The sequence below is a fragment of the Peromyscus maniculatus genome, chromosome 22 (assembly GCF_049852395.1).
Source record: "Peromyscus maniculatus bairdii isolate BWxNUB_F1_BW_parent chromosome 22, HU_Pman_BW_mat_3.1, whole genome shotgun sequence".
Taxonomy (NCBI): Eukaryota; Metazoa; Chordata; class Mammalia; order Rodentia; family Cricetidae; genus Peromyscus; species Peromyscus maniculatus.
In genome coordinates, this window is record NC_134873.1 from 34,347,432 (window position 1) to 34,365,768 (window position 18,337).

The 18,337-nt window shown below is 48.7% G+C and overlaps 1 protein-coding gene across 1 annotated transcript; it reads left to right on the top strand.

Moving 5' to 3' along the window:
* Window positions 1–6,855: 6,855 nt before the first annotated feature.
* On the top strand, window positions 6,856–18,129 carry Cmpk2 (cytidine/uridine monophosphate kinase 2). Its single transcript, XM_076559455.1, has 5 exons — window positions 6,856–7,923; window positions 9,277–9,391; window positions 12,182–12,383; window positions 14,860–15,093; window positions 16,279–18,129. The coding sequence occupies exons 1-5, from the start codon at window positions 7,249–7,251 to the stop codon at window positions 16,394–16,396; spliced, it is 1,344 nt and encodes a 447-aa protein (XP_076415570.1). The 5' UTR covers window positions 6,856–7,248; the 3' UTR covers window positions 16,397–18,129.
* The last annotated feature ends 208 nt before the right edge of the window (window positions 18,130–18,337 follow it).

Genomic DNA, 18,337 nt, shown 5'->3' on the forward strand with positions numbered 1-18,337 from the left:
GCATGGGGGATAGGCTACTTACAAAGAAAAGCATCTTGGCAAAGTCCCACCCCATCATGAATGAGGACCTCCTGGACACCGCATCATGCAGGGCCCCTTTCAGCTAATCTTAAACTTCTAGTGTATCCTAGCATTTCCCAAGATCACTAGAGTTAGTGAGAGCAGGAAGGAGTCACAGGGATATACCAGGTGAGGGTCTTGTGACATTCCCCTTTTCTCCCTACCAAGGCACCACGTCAATAGTTCTACTCGGTTACCACAGACTTGGATACCACTGCACTGTTTTCCTGCTTAGTGAACAAGAAAATCTTTGCTCCAAAATGACAGTGAGGTGAATGTGTTCTGCCCTCATGGGGGAAAGAGCATGCTGTAACACCTTACAAGTGTGTGGGCCTGAAATTGGTTCCCAGGACTATATAAATAATGGTGTGTGTGGTATCACCTGCCTGGAATCCCAGCACTGGCGAGTAGAGACAGCCAGGTCCCTAGGACTTGCTAACAGATTTAGCTAGGCTGAATTCACGGCAAGCTCCAGGGGATCTACCTGCCTTTGCCCTCCTCATTGCTAGGACTACAGGCACATGCTGCCATACCTGGCTTTTTTACATGGATACTAGAGATCTGAACTCAGGCCTTCATGCTTAGATGGCAAATTCTTTACCAGCTGAGCCACAGCCCAGATCCCATTTTCACCTTTTCTTAAGAAACATAACAGACTCCCGAATTGGGCTGTTTTAGGCCCCTCTTTTGATCAGAATGATGGTTATATATGTTCTGTGAAAAGTAAAAATGTCCCATGCTGAATCTTGGGTGTGGTTCTCTGCTCAGGGTCTAGGTGATACTGCTGAGGTACTGTGCTCAGGGTCTGGGTGATGCTGATGAGGTGCTGTGCTCAGGGTCTGGGTGATGCAGCTGAGGTACTGTGCTCAGGGTCTGGGTGATGCCGCTGAGGTACTGTGCTCAGGGTCTGGGTGATGCAGCTGAGGTGCTGTGCTCAGGGTCTGGGTGATGCAGCTGAGGTGCTGTGCTCAGGGTCTGGGTGATACTGCTGAGGTACTGGGCTCAGGGTCTGAGTGATGCAGCTGAGGTGCTGTGTTCAGGGTCTGTGTGGTGCAGCTGAGGTACTGTGCTCAGGGTCTGGGTGATGCAGCTGAGGTACTGTGCTCAGGGTCTGGGTGATGCAGCTGAGGTACTGTGCTCAGGGTCTGTGTGGTGCAGCTGAGGTGCTGTGTTCAGGGTCTGGGTGATGCAGCTGAGGTACTGTGCTCAGGGTCTGGGTGATGCAGCTGAGGTACTGGGCTCAGGGTCTGGGTGATGCAGCTGAGGTGCTGTGCTCAGGGTCTGGGTGATGCAGCTGAGGTGCTGTGCTCAGGGTCTGGGTGATTCAGCTGAGGTGCTGTGCTCAGGGTCTGGGTGATGCAGCTGAGGTACTGTGCTCAGGGTCTGGGTGGTGCAGCTGAGGTACTGTGCTCAGGGTCTGGGTGGTGCAGCTGAGGTACTGTGCTCAGGGTCTGGGTGGTGCAGCTGAGGTACTGTGCTCAGGGTCTGTGTGGTGCAGCTGAGGTGCTGTGCTCAGGGTCTGGGTGATGCAGCTGAGGTACTGTGCTCAGGGTCTGGGTGATGCAGCTGAGGTACTGTGCTCAGGGTCTGGGTGATGCAGCTGAGGTACTGTGCTCAGGGTCTGGGTGGTGCAGCTGAGGTACTGTGCTCAGGGTCTGGGTGGTGCAGCTGAGGTACTGTGCTCAGGGTCTGGGTGATGCAGCTGAGGTACTGTGCTCAGGGTCTGGGTGGTGCAGCTGAGGTACTGTGCTCAGGGTCTGGGTGGTGCAGCTGAGGTACTGTGCTCAGGGTCTGGGTGGTGCAGCTGAGGTACTGCACTGTGAACTTTCCTCTCCTCGGCAAACATCCCCTGAGGTCTGGGAAGTGGGAAAACTCTCATTTTCCTGAAGGAAGGAACAGAACACCATCTGCACTGAGCCATTGTTGTGAATGGAAACAGAAACTTGTTTTCCCTGCACTGGGAAACTGAAAGTAAACTTTGTAACACAACCTGGTAGCTTAATGAAGCCAATTGTGCCAGGGTTATCTGACCCAAGTCCTTGAAACCCGAGGAAATAAAGATGCTGTAATCTCTGGCACAACTGGAGAAATGCCTTCTGGGAGGTCACATGCATATGACATCAGTGCAAGAGCCGGGCAAAGGTTTCAGCGGATAAATCCTAGCTGAGCTGGAATCACACGCTCTGGGGTAGATTTCGTTACCTCCCCAAGATCTATTTTATGTCATTCTTTCAGGTATTAGAGCCTGTTTTCATCATGCCGTCTTCCTTTTCTTTGAGGCATAGTGATTGAGAGTGCCCTGTGAAGCTGTCATATGTAAATGTCATCAAGTATGAATGAAATATGAATGTAGTAGTTAACTCCACTGTCCACTTGACTGGATTTAGTATTATGAAGGGAGCATCTGTTCGTTCTGTTTAGGTGAGAGGTAGGTCACCTCTCAGCTCCAGACCCAGCCATTCATCTGCCTGACCTTCTGATACATCTGGGAAACACAGATAGCCGTGCCTGGCTCACACATGGCATCACAATATCACACGTGGCTTGGTGCAGGTTAAGCATGAAGGGCAGTGGTTGTCATGATGGAGTGAGGAATGTCTGCTCCCCTTGTGAGCATGGCTCTGTGCGGTAGTTTGCACGCTGATTCACGCTACAGCTTGGGACACCTACCTCACTCAGGGAGCAAGATCTCAATGGGTGTTTAAACACTGGCCACACTGCTCCATAACTGACTACCATAACAACGGTATTACCTTATCTTTGCTGGTAAGATTCTCTGTGCAGGCCAGTTTCCTTCCTTCCTTCCTTCCTTCCTTCCTTCCTTCCTTCCTTCCTTCCTTCCTTCCTTCCTTCCTTCCTTCCTTCCTTCCTGACATTCAGGCATGCTTTCATTTCCTCATCTTTCTTTTCTTTGATGCATATTGATTGAAATTTCCCTGTGTAGTTGTCATATAAAAATATCAATAAGTGTGGGTGAAATGTAAATCTGATAGTTATCTTCACTGTTAACTTGACTAGGTTTAGTATTACGGTGGAAACATTTGTATATTCAGATGTTTCCAGGAAGTTTAACAAAGAAGGGAAGGCCTCTCTGACTGTGAGCATCACTATCCCCTAGGCTGTAGGCCCAGACTAAATAACGTGGAAAGAGGAACCAAGCCCTAGCATGTATCTCTCTCTGCTTCCTGACTGCAGACACATTGTGACCAGCCCCAGACACAAGGTGACCAGCCCCATCACGCTCCTGCCTCCATACCTTCCCTACCATCTTCCATCACACTCTGTGCCAACAAGAATTCTTCTCCCCTTAAGTTCAGGTCAGGTACTCGACCACAACAGAGTAACTAATACAACTGAGGAAGTGAATCCCTGGTGTTGAGAGCTCACAAGTCAGTCATTTGCTGTTTCTGAGTGCAGGCCCGGTCTCTCCTAACTCCTGTTCCAGCGGAGAGTAGAGATCGGGGGAGGGCACACCCAGTTTCTGTATAATTTAAGGAGTTCGTGTGGTTGTGGGGGTCAGAGTACAGCCTTGGTGTTGAGCCTTGTCTTCCACCCTGTTTGAAACGGGGTCTCCTGTTGTTTCACTGTGTACTTCAGGTTAATATGTCCACAGATTTCTGGGGATTCTCCAGTCTTGGCTTCGCATCTCCTTTAGGAATGCTGGGACACACACACACACACACACACACACACACACACACACACACACAGAGAGAGAGAGAGACATACACACATACACAAGTATGCACACCTCACACTACTTGGTTTTGTGTAGGTTTATACTGTTTTGGCAAGTGCTCTTTATCCCTATGCCCCTCCCCACAACTCCAGACTTCCTGCAGAACTTATGGAAGCATTTGCCTTGAGCTACAAGACCATGGTGGGTACTAACCAATGTCCTACCTCCACAGACACCTGCAACTTGTAAACTTGACCTTTGGGCTCATTTACAGTCCAGCTGTTGGCAATAGCTTGAAGGCCAGTGCTGATGGCGACGGCAGGATTCTAGATCTGTTCAGGACTCTCCCCAGACCCCCTCACACCATTTTCCTCCTCCATATTCTAGCAAAGGCTGTCACATGGCTGTTGTGCCTTCCCAGGAGGAAAACAGCAGCCTTCAGGGGCCGAGATTCACTCCTAGTCACGGTTTGCAAAAGCCAGGGTGGGTGAGCGGATCCTCTGCAAACCTCTGAAGGTGGGTGTGGGCCATGGCTGACATCATAGAGGCCCCTGTTGGCTCTTCTCTCCTTGGGAGTTCTCACACTGAAAACAATTCAAAGGCATTGTAACAGCAGCCAGAGGCACTTGTGCATTCCTAACATGGCCCATGCACTCTGGTGGGGATAGCTCTCCAGCAGGGGCTGTGATGCTTTGCTGGGTTATGGAATCTGTCTGCTGAGTTGCGAATGTCATCGTCTCTAGGAAATCTGTCATGGAATTGTCACAGGGAGAGCGCATCTGTGATCAAAGCACAGCTTTGGGATGCTTCACCTTGGTGTCAGCTGGGCCTGGCTTGGAGTCACCTAGGAGACGCACCTCTCTCCTGGATATTTGGTACTTACATAACTGCTCTGAGCTTCTTAACCCTTTCATTGTACTTGACCTGGATTTGAACTCTACAGCCATCATTCTTTGTGAATCTGTTTTGTTGACTTCTGTTTTCTGACTCATTTATATCATGACAACTAATTCATTAATATGTAATTATGTAACATGTTCTCTCTGTGAGGAGTCCTTGACATTCTGTGGCTCTGTGTAGTTATGTGTTCTCACAGTTCTGATTTCTTTTGTCTTATTTCTTAAACTTAACTAGCTAAAGCATAGGTAACTGGTGCTTCAAACCCTGAGCCATTTTTCATTTTATATTAATTACTATATTTAAATGTCTTGAACTTACTCTCCTTGTCTCCCCCACCCCTCTTATCTATGAATGCCTAGAATGATTTCATCTTTCCCTTTGGTCTGACACCAGGAAGTTCTGAGCATGGGCCATTGTTGTGAATGGGAACAGAAACTACCTGCCTGCTTGGGGAAACTGAAAGCAAATTCTCTAAGTGCTGAAGGCAATAGGTCTTCCTTAGACTACATGCCTGCTTTCTCTGAGTTCGAGGCCAGCTTGGTCTACAAAGTTACACAGAGGGAAAAAAGGAAGAAAAAGAAGAGTAAAAGAAGATTACAGGACTGCTACTCATTAATTCATTCACTCATCCATTCAGCTTCTAGTTTCTCATCTCTGTGCCCCCATGGGCAAATTGCTACAGGCACAATCATTCAATCCAAACCAGATGGTGCCACCAGGTTCTCTTTCCTAGGAATCTTAACTTGGCACTAAAAGTTTGACTTAAATTGGCCGCTGCTGTCTATTCAATAACCATGTGCACAGAAACCAAGAGCTGCAGTTTCTATTGTAGCCTTGGCAAGCATTCCCTCTGAAGGGTCTCTCTGTTGGTGGTTAGAGATGTTGTGTGTATTTGCATGCCTTACCAGCTTATTCCAATGACTTCACACAAAGGTCAAAGGTCAAGCTGATCACCTCATTCTATGAAGAGGAACCTGGCATGTTGTTATGGGTCCTGGCTTCAGTATGTCAGAAATAATTTTTTGTTTTGCTTTCTATCAAAGGAGGCTAGCTCACCAAGGGTCAACATTCTATAAATCTCTCAATTTTGTTAAACTTTTGTGCAAAAGCATTCAAATCATTTCATCTAAATGCAATTTTTTAAAATGAAAACCCTATCCTCTACATTTCTGGAACCTGATGGCCTGGAGAGGCTGATTCCTTGCCCCCTTTTCATTCCCTTTGCCCCCCCCTTTTTTTTTTTAGTTAGCCAATCTGGAAAGGTTGCGCACCAGTCAATGAGAAAAAAGACACAGCTACCACCTTCATTAAAATGACTCCAAGTAACTTCTCCCCTTGGTGTGCTTCCTAGCCAGGGTTAGGTCTTGGTGCAACCCCCCCCCCTTTTTTTTTTCCAAAAGCAAATTGACTTTCATTGTGTTTCCTTGTGTGACACCCAAACTACTTACTTCTAAGAATTACAACCCTGCACTCTGATACTCTATCAGGTGTCCCGGGCTATGATTTCACACAGCTCACCCTTGGAGGTGATGTGATCCTTGAACAGCCCACTCCAGATTCTATTGCACATCACATCTTCTTGCTCTACCAATTCTATTGATGGTTCTCACACCATGACCTTAACCCCTCCTGGTGCTGGGGTAAATCCTAAGTTGGGAACATCATTGAGACACACATCTTTATTGTGAACCAGCAAGGTGAAGGTGATCTAAAACACAGCTAGTACACACACACACACACACACACACACACACACACACACACACACACACACACGAGAGAGAGAGAGAGAGAGAGAGAGAGAGAGAGAGAGAGAGAGAGAGAGAGAGAGAGAGAGAAATAAACAAAAATTTCAAAACACCAGACATCAATGCAGGAGATTTTAATTGGCAATCATTCAATGTTTCAACCTGGCCCAACCTGGCCACACATCCCAGTTTGCAAGAGGATTCCATGCGAGTACGGAGCCCACTGGAGGAGTCCGTTTGCAAAGCTGAAAAGCTGCCCAAACTGGTTGCAGGACTGGCTAAGTGGGTACTACACGGTAAACTGAGGTCAGATACCGCTAGGCACCTACGTGAAGGTCTCTGGAGTCAGGTGCCTGAGTACTGGTGGGTCATGAAGCTGTGTGTGTGCGTGTGTGTGTGTGTGTGTGTGTGTGTGTGTGTGTGTGTGTGTGTGTGTGTTCTCTGAGAGGAGATCCCTTTGTGCCTCAGTCTCCACCTTTTCCAGTCCTCACCGGTCAGGAATTAAGTAGCCTGGAAGAAGTTTAAAACTCGGACTGGGAGCACCTGCCCCTACAGAACCAAGCCAGACAAAGCTGATGGCTCCGGAGAGGCTGGAATGCTCAAGGGCAGGCGTTGCCAGGGGACCACAGCGGCGATAGCAACGAGCCGGAGTCCCAGGGCCGGGAGAATTTCCTAACCGCCCGCCGGCGGTTAAAAGCGCGGCTGGGGCGGGAGGCGGAGAAGCCCAGGCGGAGAGTAGCGCGGCCACACCCGAGGTCCCGCCGGCAGCCGCCTTCGCTTTCGTTTCTCACCGATCCCGGGTCTGTGGTCACCCGCAGTTTCGTTTCCGAGGCGTGGCTGAGGGCGCGGCCCGGGACACCCATGGCCTTAGTGAGCCGCCCTCGAGCCCCACTGTGGCTTGGGCGACTGTCGCGGCGGCTGTGCGCGCGGCACCGGGCCTGCGCTGGGACCATGGCTCGGCCGCGGCGCTTCGCGGTGGAGATGCCGGATTGCTCCCTGACTCACTTCGTCCTAGGGGACACGGCGGGCCACCCGGACCCACGCCTGGCAGCGCTGCTCGGGCCCCCGGGGCGCAGCTACGCGCTGTGCGTGCCATTGCCTCCGGGCTCAGGCTGCGGGCCCCGGGTGCAGGCGGCCCGGATGCATCAGCGTCTGCTGCTGCAGCTGTGCCGGGGCCCTTGGCAGCGGTGCCGGAGGAGTAAGCTGCTAGGCTACGGTCCCGGCGACCAGGACGGTGAAGCCCAGCATGGCTTCCTGCTGCGCGACCCTTGCGACCACCCGGACACTCGGAGCGCCTTGCTGCAGCTTCTGGGCTCGTGCCAGGAGGTGGCGCACCCGCAGTTAGCCGAGTTCCAGGCCGACTCTCAGGGTTTGCTGTGGCAGCGCATGTGGGAGCTGCAGGGAGACAGGCAGGTGCAAGTGGACTGCGCATGCGTCCTGCCGGCCCCTGAGCCTCATCTGCACCCACTGCTGCCAGATCTGCTCAACTCTGCGGTGTTCCAAGACCGGGATGCTGCACGGGCGGTATTGGAGGAGGTAAGTTAAGATTTTTTTTTTTCTCTTCGTCCCCGAGTGGAGCTGGGTGTTCTGCCCCAGGCTGGCCAATCAAGTGCTTTCCGCCTGGTTTATTTATTCTTATTCATGAGTCAGTTGGTGTAGGCAAGCTGTGCAAGGCTCTGTGTTAGACACTGCCGTTGCCTTCAATATTTCCTGTGCAGGTTTCTGTCAACCGAGTGCTGAGTGCATGCAACACCTGGCTGAGCAATGCTTGCTAGGAAGACATTCTCGAAGTCCTGCAGGTGGAGTAAAGAGTCCTCTGGGAATTGGGGAGAACGAGGCCAGCTAGTTAAGGGGACATTTTGCTGGATATTTGCTTCCAATCTGGGATCTTGGGGGCGCAGAAGATAAACTACGTGGGTTAGAGGATATAAGCATTTAACTGGTTTGTGGACCATATGCGGTCCCTCACTGCTCAAGCGTTTTTTTGTCTTTATCTTTCCCATCATCTGTAAATGTTCCTGTGAGCGAGGACAAGAGGTTTCTGGCAGTCTCCAGGGAAAAACCTAAGGTTGTGTTGGTGCCTGGGGCCGGCAGATAGGGCCTGCTGGTCTATGTAGTTAACATTACTTTTTACAAGCTGTCGGACAGGGCTAGAGGATGGTGAAAAGCCCGTGGTCAGCCAGGGAGGTGATGAGGTTCCTGGCATTTATCAAGAATGCACTTCCAGCTTGCTTCTTCTCTAAGGTGGTAATAACAGAAGCATTCGCACAGATTGGCCAGTCCACTACTTATAAAGCTCTTGGGTGCTTGCCTTGCTCACAGGAAGCATATGTATGCATGAGAGTGGGCCTCAGATGAAGGTCCTAGGGGCATGGGATGTGGTGATGGAGAGTAAGGAAGTTCCAATTCTCAGCAGAATCTCAGCTTGAAGCTGTACCAGCTTCCACCACCGATGTCAGCTTTCTGGGCCATTAGGAGGATGTGTGTGTGTGTGTGTGTGTGTGTGTGTGTGTGTGTGTGTGTGTGTGGTGGGGGGATGCAGGGTAGATGCGCTTACCTGGTTATGTCTACAGGGTGGTTCACATGCCTCCTGTTCTCAGCAGGGCCTGGAGTTCTGTTGTGGCTGTGGTTGGAATTATGTGCCTACTTGTCCTTCCTCTGGGGTAGGCTAGCCAGTGAAGGATTGAGGTTGTGTAACACAGACATTTGCAGCCCTCCCTTTTTTTAGGTGTCTCAGCTTCTAAACTCTAGGAACCCATGGGCCAGGCATTACGTTCAACCTAGAAAAGGTCTCTTTAGCACCAGGCGGTGCTGTCCTTGGCAGAGTCACAACAGGTTCCCAGAAGCCACAGTGCTTCCCTGCTTATGCAGTTTTTCCTCCCCATACAGTGTACATCCTTTATCCCGGAAGCCCGGGCAGTGCTTGACCTGGTTGACCAATGCCCAAGGGACATCCAGAAAGGAGAGTTCCAGGTCATTGCCATCGAAGGACTGGATGCCACAGGTAAGTGAGCACTGCTTTCTAGTCTCTAGTCAATACCATGGACCGCACGGTTGCAGGAGATTGTTCTTACAATATTAAATGCCATGGGACGCAACTTTTTTTTTTTTTTGTGTGTGTGTGTGTGTGTGTGTGTGTGTGTGTGTGTGTGTGTGTGTGTGTGTGCGCGCGCGCGCGCGCTAATGGGCCTCTCAGGAGGTCCTGTTTTGCTGTAACTTGCAGAGAAGACCCAAGGTCATACCCAAGCTGTAGTCTAGGAACAAACAAGAGCAGTCTGGGTGATGAAAACCTGGAAGGTGGAAGCAGTGGCTGGGCAGAGGTCCAGTGCTTTCGCAAACAGCTTACGTTCAGGAGCCACAGGACATCCAGAGGCCCCCGATAGAGCAAACTGGGGCAGGAGGCCATGGAGCTTCCTGAACTACTCAAGAGGGGTCAGAATATAAAAATGTGTTAGCACAGTAACTACAACACTCAAGCCCAGGAGAAGGCTGATGGAAGATGCTATTATCTTTAGGCTTCCCCTGCATCACTTGGAGGGGTTAAGACGGCTGTCATTCTCTTTGTTTTGGTGGTTGTATTTTTTTTTTTTTTTTTTTTGTCAACTAGACACAAATTAGGGTTATCTGCCTACAGGAGATCTCCAATGAGAAAATGCTCCCATCAGATTGTCCTGTGGGAACGTTGGCGGAGACATTTTTTTTCTTGATTGATGATTGGTATGGGAGGACCCTGCCCACTGTCGGTGGTGCCACCTAGGGCAGGTTCTGAGCTGTATAGCAAACAGTCTAAGCAGCACAGGTGGAGTGAGCCTTGAGCAGCATCGCTCCATTGTGTCTGCTTCAGCTCCCTGTTTTCCCTCGGCAATGCAGCGTGACCCGGGAGTTGTAAGATGAAATAACTTCCTGGTGATGGTTTCAGTCAGCGCTTTATCACAGTGGCAGAGAGCAAACTACGGTCAAAGTACCGATGACTGAGTCTAGGGATTTCTCACATGCTAGGTAAGGGCTTCACCACAGATCCACATCCCTGGTCACAGGCTGTGATCTTTAATAATGCCAAAGGTCATTTCCACATGGAAACTTCTGTGTCACAAGGAAGTGGTACACTGGGATGACTGTTCCCTGCTGTCCTGGCTCTGCCTGAAAGTCAAAGTCATCACAGGGAGAAGCAGTGTGCTCAGCATTCAGCACTTCTCATCACCACGCCAAGACCTAGCTGAGGTTCGTTTTTAGCCACGGCTAGAATTTTAACATCAGCTGTCCATGGTGGTTTTTTGGGTCATATTTTTTTTTTTGGTCTGGTATGTCTTTATGGTCATCTATTTTTTTTCACTTAGAGATAATTCAGATTCTGTGGGACAAAAGGAAAATACAAACCTTTAACCTCAACACACCTATGCCCGGACATGTGAAGTTCAGAAAGTGATAACAAGGAGAGAAGAAAGGAATAGCTTCTATTGCTACAGCTGCATCCTGTGTCCAGCCCCATCAAGGAGGCCACTGTGGATGGCTCCATTCCCTTCTCTGCTGCTCAGTGACTCAATGAGTACTCTTATGTAGAATAGGGCATTCCGAGCATGCTATCTGTTAGCGGTGTGCTCATAGCACAAACACCAAAATGGTCAGCACTGTTGGGATCTGCCTAGTAGTAAAAAGCAGTTGGTGATGAAGTCTTGGTACCCTGAGTGTTAAATATGACAGAGGGAAAAGGCCTTAAGTGTAAACAGTGGGTGCTCAGTGAAGCCAGTGAAGAACATCTGTCTAGAGTAGATTATGCCTTATCACTGTAGTCCTGTGCTCAAGGCAAAGGATGGGCCCAGGAAGTGGCTCCAGGCAGTATGACACCCAGGGGTGTGCAAAGAAGAGTCCAAAAATATACTTAAATGTACCCTAATGGGGGAACTTGACCTCTGACAAGTCAGTCTTAGGAGCTCCAAACGCCAAGCCAAATGCCAGGCACAGGGTAGCAAGAGTGGGGGCTGGGACAGAGCAAGGTGGACCTTGGAGGGGAGTTGAGCAGAAGTAGAGTGAGCTGGACCAGGAGCAGGTGGAGAAGCTGAGAGGTGGAGTTAACTAGAGATGGAGCAGGTGGAGAGGAGCTGAGAAGTGGAGTGAGCTGGACCAGGAGCAGGTGGAGAAGCTGAGAGGTGGAGTGAGCTGGTGTAGGTGGAGAGGAGCTGAGAAGTGGAGTGAGCTGGTGTAGGTGGAGAGGAGCTGAGAGGTGGAGTGAGCTGGTGTAGGTGGAGAGGAGCTGAGAAGTGGAGTGAGCTGGTGTAGGTGGAGAGGAGCTGAGAAGTGGAGTGAGCTGGCGCAGGTGGAGAGAAGCTGGGCAGACGTGCTGCAAGGCTGGAGCAGGTGGATCTCGAAGAGAATGAACAGACGTGGAAGAAGAATGTGAAGGGGCCCTGAAGGGGGGCAGGGAAAGGAGAAGGTGTCTTAGTTAGGTTTCTGTCGCTATATAAACAACCATGACCAAAAGCACCTCAGGGAGGAAAAGGATTATTTCATCTGACAGCTTGCAGCCCATCATGAAGCAAAGTCAGGGTAGGAACTCAAGTAGGAACCTGGAGGCAGGAGTTGAACCAGCGGCTGCTGGAGGGATGCTGCTTGCTGGCTTTCTCCTCGGGGTTTTGTTCAGCCAGCTTTCTCATAGAACCCGGGTGTTATTTAATCACTTCCATCGAATTACAGATTTTGACATTTACTCTTCCTTGGCTAATAGGTTAGTGTTAACCTTTGGGAGGACTGTGGCAGCTTCAGCTAAGAAGTGGTCTGTTTTGTTTATGTCCTGCAGGTAAAAGCACCTTGACCCAGTCGGTGTCAGAGTCTCTCAAGGCTGTCCTCTTGCAATCACCACCCCCCTGCATCAGCCAGTGGAGGAAAGTCTTTGACAATGAGCCTACTATCATTAGAAGAGCATTTTACTCTTTGGGCAATTATCTTGTGGCTTCTGAAATAGCTAAAGAATCAGCCAAGTTCCCTGTTATTGTAGACAGGTGAGTAGCAAGATGCCTTCTCTGTGACACATCATTCTCTCTGTCTCTGTTTCTGTCTCTGTCTCTCTCTCTCCTTTCTTCTCTCTACATGTATACTTAGGTACTCAGTTGTGAACATGCATTATGATTACAAGAGGAATATTAAATTATGAACTACATACATCACACCCTGACATTTTATACTAATATCTGAATAGTGCCTTGGGTAGGTTGGAATCAGACAGTCTCTACAATTAACGAATAAGGAATGTGGGTCTGAAAAGATTGTGTCATAACCACCAGGCATCATTCTTCTTAATATCATAACCAATGGCAATCCCCAGGCTAATGCAGTGGACCTATCATGTGGTCCCCACTGCGCTAGCCCTCTGACAAAAAGTTCCAGAACTATTGAAAATTAAAGGACTGAGGAGTAGCTATGGTCACACAGGTTAAGCTGTCAGCCTTGGAGAATCTTCAGACCTAGAAAGGGTTTTCTTTTTCCTGGGAACTTCAGTTTATATGATAAGTACTTGCTATAGGTGATTCTCCTTTGATGTTGGATATGAAGTTTCATATTTATTCACTTTACATTAGAATGTTGCCTGAACAGGGCAAGAATCTGATTGTAACAAAGGCTTGGAGGGTACCTTCACTAACAACATTTTGCATTAGGACCAGTAGAGGCCCCCCCAATGCTCATTAATGCCTGATGGGTTACTTAAAAAAGAAAGAGAGAGAGAAATAAAGGAAGAAAGGGAGGAAGGAAGAAAGGAAGAAAGAAAGGGAGGAAGGAAGGAAGGATGGAAGGAGAAAGGGAAGGAAGGAAGGAAGGAAGGAAGGAAGGAAGGAAGGAAGGAAGGAAGGAAGGAAGGAAGGAAGGAAGAAAACAATAGAAAAGACAATGCTTGGCATCTTGGTCTCCTTTGCTCTGAGTCATTCTGTCTTGTGGCCACCTTTGATTCCAGGACATTGTCTGTATCATGGGTGAACATCTTCCAACAAGGGTTGAGTCTACCCACTCAGCAACAGCAACTCTTTCATGGGGACCACATCTCTCCTGACTGGTCCTGAGTTTGTGATCAGCCAGGTCACATCCAGACCAAGACTGACTAGCTATGTGTGTATCTTCTATCCCAACATTTTTACCCTTTCCCTACTTAATATTGGTGCTCATATCAGTGCCCCCAAGGACAAAACTAGGAATACAGGTAACTTCTGTCTTCCTGGTGTGACTGCAGTGACGGGAACCCCTTTCCTGCTGGTCACCATTGGTTTCGGTGACAGTGGTTGGACTTGGATTTTCTGGGACACACATAGTTAAGTTCCTGTTCTAGTAATATCACACACTTACATTAGAAAATATTATCTATTGACTTTTGCATGCACATGTGCATCAATAGCTGTAAGGATCATTATTTATTACATGCTAATAAATTTCATTCATTAATAGACATAAGAGGCATTCGCCCATTGTATAACTACCATGTGCTGGTTTTGTAGTTTTTATGTATGAGAATACGGAAGTGACTAAGAAGCATTTCCCATGGTTTTGTAGTTTTTATGTATGAGAATACGGAAGTGACTAAGAAGCATTTCCCGCTCCGTGGAGGAGACAGGATCTCCCTCCTGAGACAATAGCTGTGGTCCCCAGTGAGAAGCTCCTCAGTAGAGTCTCCTCTAGGGTATGAGGAGCCAGAGGAGGAGCTTGGATCCTGTATGGGGCCTTCATGGGAGCAGGACTGTGAAGGCAGAGGTGGGACTTCCCTAGTTGAGGGTATCACCCTTGCTAAGAGACAAGGAGTAAAGATGGTGTGTGGTCCAAGCTGGGGGGAAGTTCTATGCCTCACGGGGAGACAGACTCCTTTCCTGTGGGTGGTAGACAGCTGTTGGGCTTCCAGAAACAGTGTGCTGGGTTCTTTTCCATTTATGGCCATGGCTGACCTTTCTACAGCTGCCCAGTCTGGTCTCCTCATTGTCTAATCACCGCTGCACAGTTAGACAACTGGGTTTCGTTTTGTTTTTTTGTGAAGGGAGGGAGGGTGGCATTCTAGCCTCTGCTCCATGAACATGGATTTCATGGGCAGTTTGAGTTTGGCACTGTGAGAAATGGCTCAGGCCTGCCTGATTTCACTAGCTCAGGACATAGTGTTAACTAGAAAGGCACTGCTGAGCAAACCAGTCATCCTTACCCTCATGGCCGCATAGAAGAAGTTAGTGTACGTGAAGAAGGGCCAGAACGGTTTGATGCCTGTCCTTACGGTATAGGATAGTTTCAGTTAGATATATGATTTCATGACTAGCCTACTTGTTACTACTGTTGTTGACTCTGTTTTTTTTTTATGTGTGTGTGTTTTACACATTAATAATAAATCCAAATGTAGTTCTTTTGTGTGGTGCTGGGAAGACTTTAGCAGAGCCAGCCTGGTTTGATGGTTCTCCAATGGTACCCTGACTCCTTCCATAGATGAGAGCTCACGGCTGCCTCGTTTCCCAGGTACTGGCACAGCACAGCCACCTATGCCATAGCCACAGAGGTGAGTGGAGGCCTGCAGTACCTCCCTCCTGCCCACCACCCCATCTACCAGTGGCCAGGAGACCTGCTGAAGCCTGACCTGGTCCTGCTGCTCACGGTGAATCCTGAGGAGAGAGTGAGGAGACTGCAGGGCCGGGGTGTGGAGAAAACGAAAGAAGAGGCCGAACTCGAGGCCAATAACGTGTTTCGTCAGAAGTAAGTGTCCCCAGGGTGATGTGAATGGTGGGGAGTCCCTCTCGTCCCCGAGCCAGGATCAGAACTGCTTTAGGACACAGTTCCTGTGCTTCAAGTGCAAGAGGCAACGTCCCCTGAGACACCCCTGTCTCTATCACTATGCCTGTTACCATCTGGCCTTCAGCACGGCCAATTAAAAACAATGGGGTTGCTGTGTCAGAAATGGTAGGACTTGGATTAGAACCCAGAGTTTCAGGACTGGGGACGTACTCCATCAATAATGTGCTTGCTGTATAAGCAAGTGGACCCAGGTTTGACCTTCAGCATCTGTCTTAGTTAGTGTTCTATTGCTGTGAAGAGAGACCATGGCCACAGCAACTCTTATAAAGGAAAGCATTTCTTCAGGGCTGGCTTGAGGTCTCAGAGCTTTAATCCATTATCATCATGTCGGGGAGCATGGCAGCGTGCAGGCAGACATGGTGCTGGAGAAGGAGCTGAGAGTCCTACATCTGGACTCATAGGCACGGGGAAGGGAGAGACACTGGCCTAGCTTGGGATTCTGACACCTCAGAGCCCACCCCTAGTGACACACTTCCTCCAACAAGGCCACACCTCCTAATCCTTCCAAGCAATGCCACTCCCTCCTGACTAAGCATTCAAAATCTATGAGCCTATGGGGGCCGTTCTCATTGAAACCACTACATTCCACTCCCTGGCCCTCGAAGGCTTGGAGCCATTTCACAGTGCAAAAAAATGCATTCAGTCCAACTTCAAAAGTCGCCATAGGCTGTCACAGTCTCAGCGCTGTTCAAAAGCCCAAAGAGTCTCCTTAGAGACTTGTGGCCCCTGTGCAGGGGACTCTGACTGTAGGGTGATCTCGGGGGATGCAAAGCGGGCCTTGGCTGGATTGCCTTCTCTGCCATGAGAATGAAGGTGGTCTTTCCCAGTTAACTCAGAGTATAAACTGAGAAGAAAGGACCAGGAGACTTGATTGGCAGGTAATAGGTTGTCAGTTATTACGCATCATGGGCTGACTCATCCTTCACTGAACGAACTTCACTGAATCTGTCTAGGGACAGTGATGGCTGCCAAGGTGAGTTAGATGGGGGTTTGCTCCGAGCTGCCGTGACAAGGTAAAAAAGCTGCTTTTTCAGGATGAACTGGGTAGGAGAGGGAGCTGACTTTTCTCCTTCTCTCTGTCCCCAGGGTGGAAATGACATACCAGCGGATGGAGAACCCAAGCTGCCACCTGGTTGACGCCAGCCCCTCGAGGGAGACTGTCCTACAGAATGTTTTGCAGCTGATTCGGAGTGCTGGTCATTAACTGTAGTTCCTCTGGACATGTGCCTACTACACCAGAAGAGAAGTTGTGTGCTGTACACAGACCAACACTTGTCATGCTGCTTCTTAGATTCAGGTTGCGTGAGAATACAGAGAGGAGGAAACTGGAGAATGGGCATTTTTGCTCTATTTCTGACCAACAAAGCCAGCCAGCCGCTGCTGGTTCTTTTCTGCCTGGCCATGTACCATCTCCTTGGGATATATTTTAACACTGTGACCACCTGGAAAGATCTTCTGATCCAGTGGTGAGCCTGTGGAGGTCTTCCTGCACCTGGAAGCTGAGGATGTCAAATGTGGCCCACAATGATCAATTGTGATGGGCTAGCCTTGTCTCCTCTCACCCCAAATCCTATAGCTGAGCATTGTCCCAGAGTCTGGCTGTCCCATCCTGTTTGCTTTGAGCCATTTACGGGTGGGGACACTCTCAAAGAAGCCATTGATCTTGTTCTTTGAGCTCAAAGGCTCAAAGAACACCTTGGACAGTTCCCGGAGGGAGCGCCTCAGACCTGAATAGACACATGCCCCTAAGCTGCTAGCATGCCACCCCCATCTTGTTCTCCTTTCCTTGTCTGTATTCCGTTTCTCTCCTCTGAAATCCAGTGCTGCGTGTAATGAGCCGTCTGCGCTGAGCTGGATGCGTTGCACTTACCCAACGCACTGATTTGTTTATATTGATGTTTACGTGTGTGTTTCCTCAGTGTAGGAGCTCTGAGTCACTAACCAAAACCGAGGCCAAGGAGCTAAACGCAGTGTTGGCTGTGTGTTTTCACAACACAGATTTAACTTATCTTAATAAACCCTGTAGATTCTGGAATGAGATCTCATAGTAAATTGTCTTGCACTTTGAATGTCTCCTGATTGCATGTGAAGTCAGCATTAAGGGCTCTTCGGATAGAGGAAAGAGCCGTGGAAGAGAATCCCGGTGGCTCTGTAGCCTTGACTGAGGCGTTTAACATCAAGAGCGTTAACGGTTGGGTCTGAAAGAGAACAGTTGGTGGGCCAGGTGGCATAACCCTCTGGTAACATTTACCTGGGAGGCTGAGAAAGGAAAATGGAACATCCAAGGCCTTCCTGGGCTGCAGCATGGGTTCAGGGCTATTCTGGGCAATGTAGTGAGACCTTGTCTCAAGATTAAAAACTACGAAGAGGACTGGGGGGTGAAATTCCACAGTAGAACACTGTACTGGACATTCTATCCCTGGGTTCCATTCCCAGTACCATAAAAATAAAAATATGAATGAACAATTAAACAATAAAAAGAATTAAGTAATTTTTGGTCATAAGGAGGTGGCTGGGTCAGGCTATAATTTAACATTCCAATTCTGATGTAGATGCCTTTCTACATCATTTTGATCCCACATCTCATTTCTGAAGAAGAATTCATCCCCAAGTAATGACATGTAACGCCTTAACAGGTTTACCCTAATCTTAAATTATAATAAGATTTAGTATTAACTTAGAAAATATTTTTTTTTACTTTTGGAACTATGTATAACTTGTAAATAATATGTCTATTATCTAAATACATTGCTGGCTTCAGTAGAGCATGTTTTTAAAGCTGATAAATAACGTTAGGGCTCTCTGTCATGTGGCAGCTACTTCCACAAAGGGTTTTGTTCAAGCCTTTCTGAGACGATTGTGACAGAGGCTCGGAAGAAAGTCTTAGTGCTCTCTTCATGAAACCTGCAGTGAATAAACTTGCTGTGACTTTCCTAACCCGATCTGTTATTATGGCTGTGTGACATACTTGTCTGGACATCCCCATGGGTTTGTCTTTCTATAGTCTTATAGTTTATTAGTCTTATAGAACTTTCCATAATTCTTATATACTTGAGAAGGTGGAGGGTGTGAGTTTGGAATCTGTGGTCAACGGGCTTTGGTGGGGGAATGTTTGTTTCAAACGTTATTTTCATACTATAAATAT

Bases quoted from the DNA above. Each gene is read 5' to 3' on its own strand.
- Cmpk2 (XM_076559455.1), top strand. From the start codon at position 7,249: ATGGCCTTAGTGAGCCGCCCTCGAGCCCCACTGTGGCTTGGGCGACTG. The intron at 12,384-14,859 runs GTGAGTAGCAAG...CTCGTTTCCCAG, and splicing joins TTCCCTGTTATTGTAGACAG to GTACTGGCACAGCACAGCCA. The intron at 15,094-16,278 runs GTAAGTGTCCCC...CTCTGTCCCCAG, and splicing joins AATAACGTGTTTCGTCAGAA to GGTGGAAATGACATACCAGC.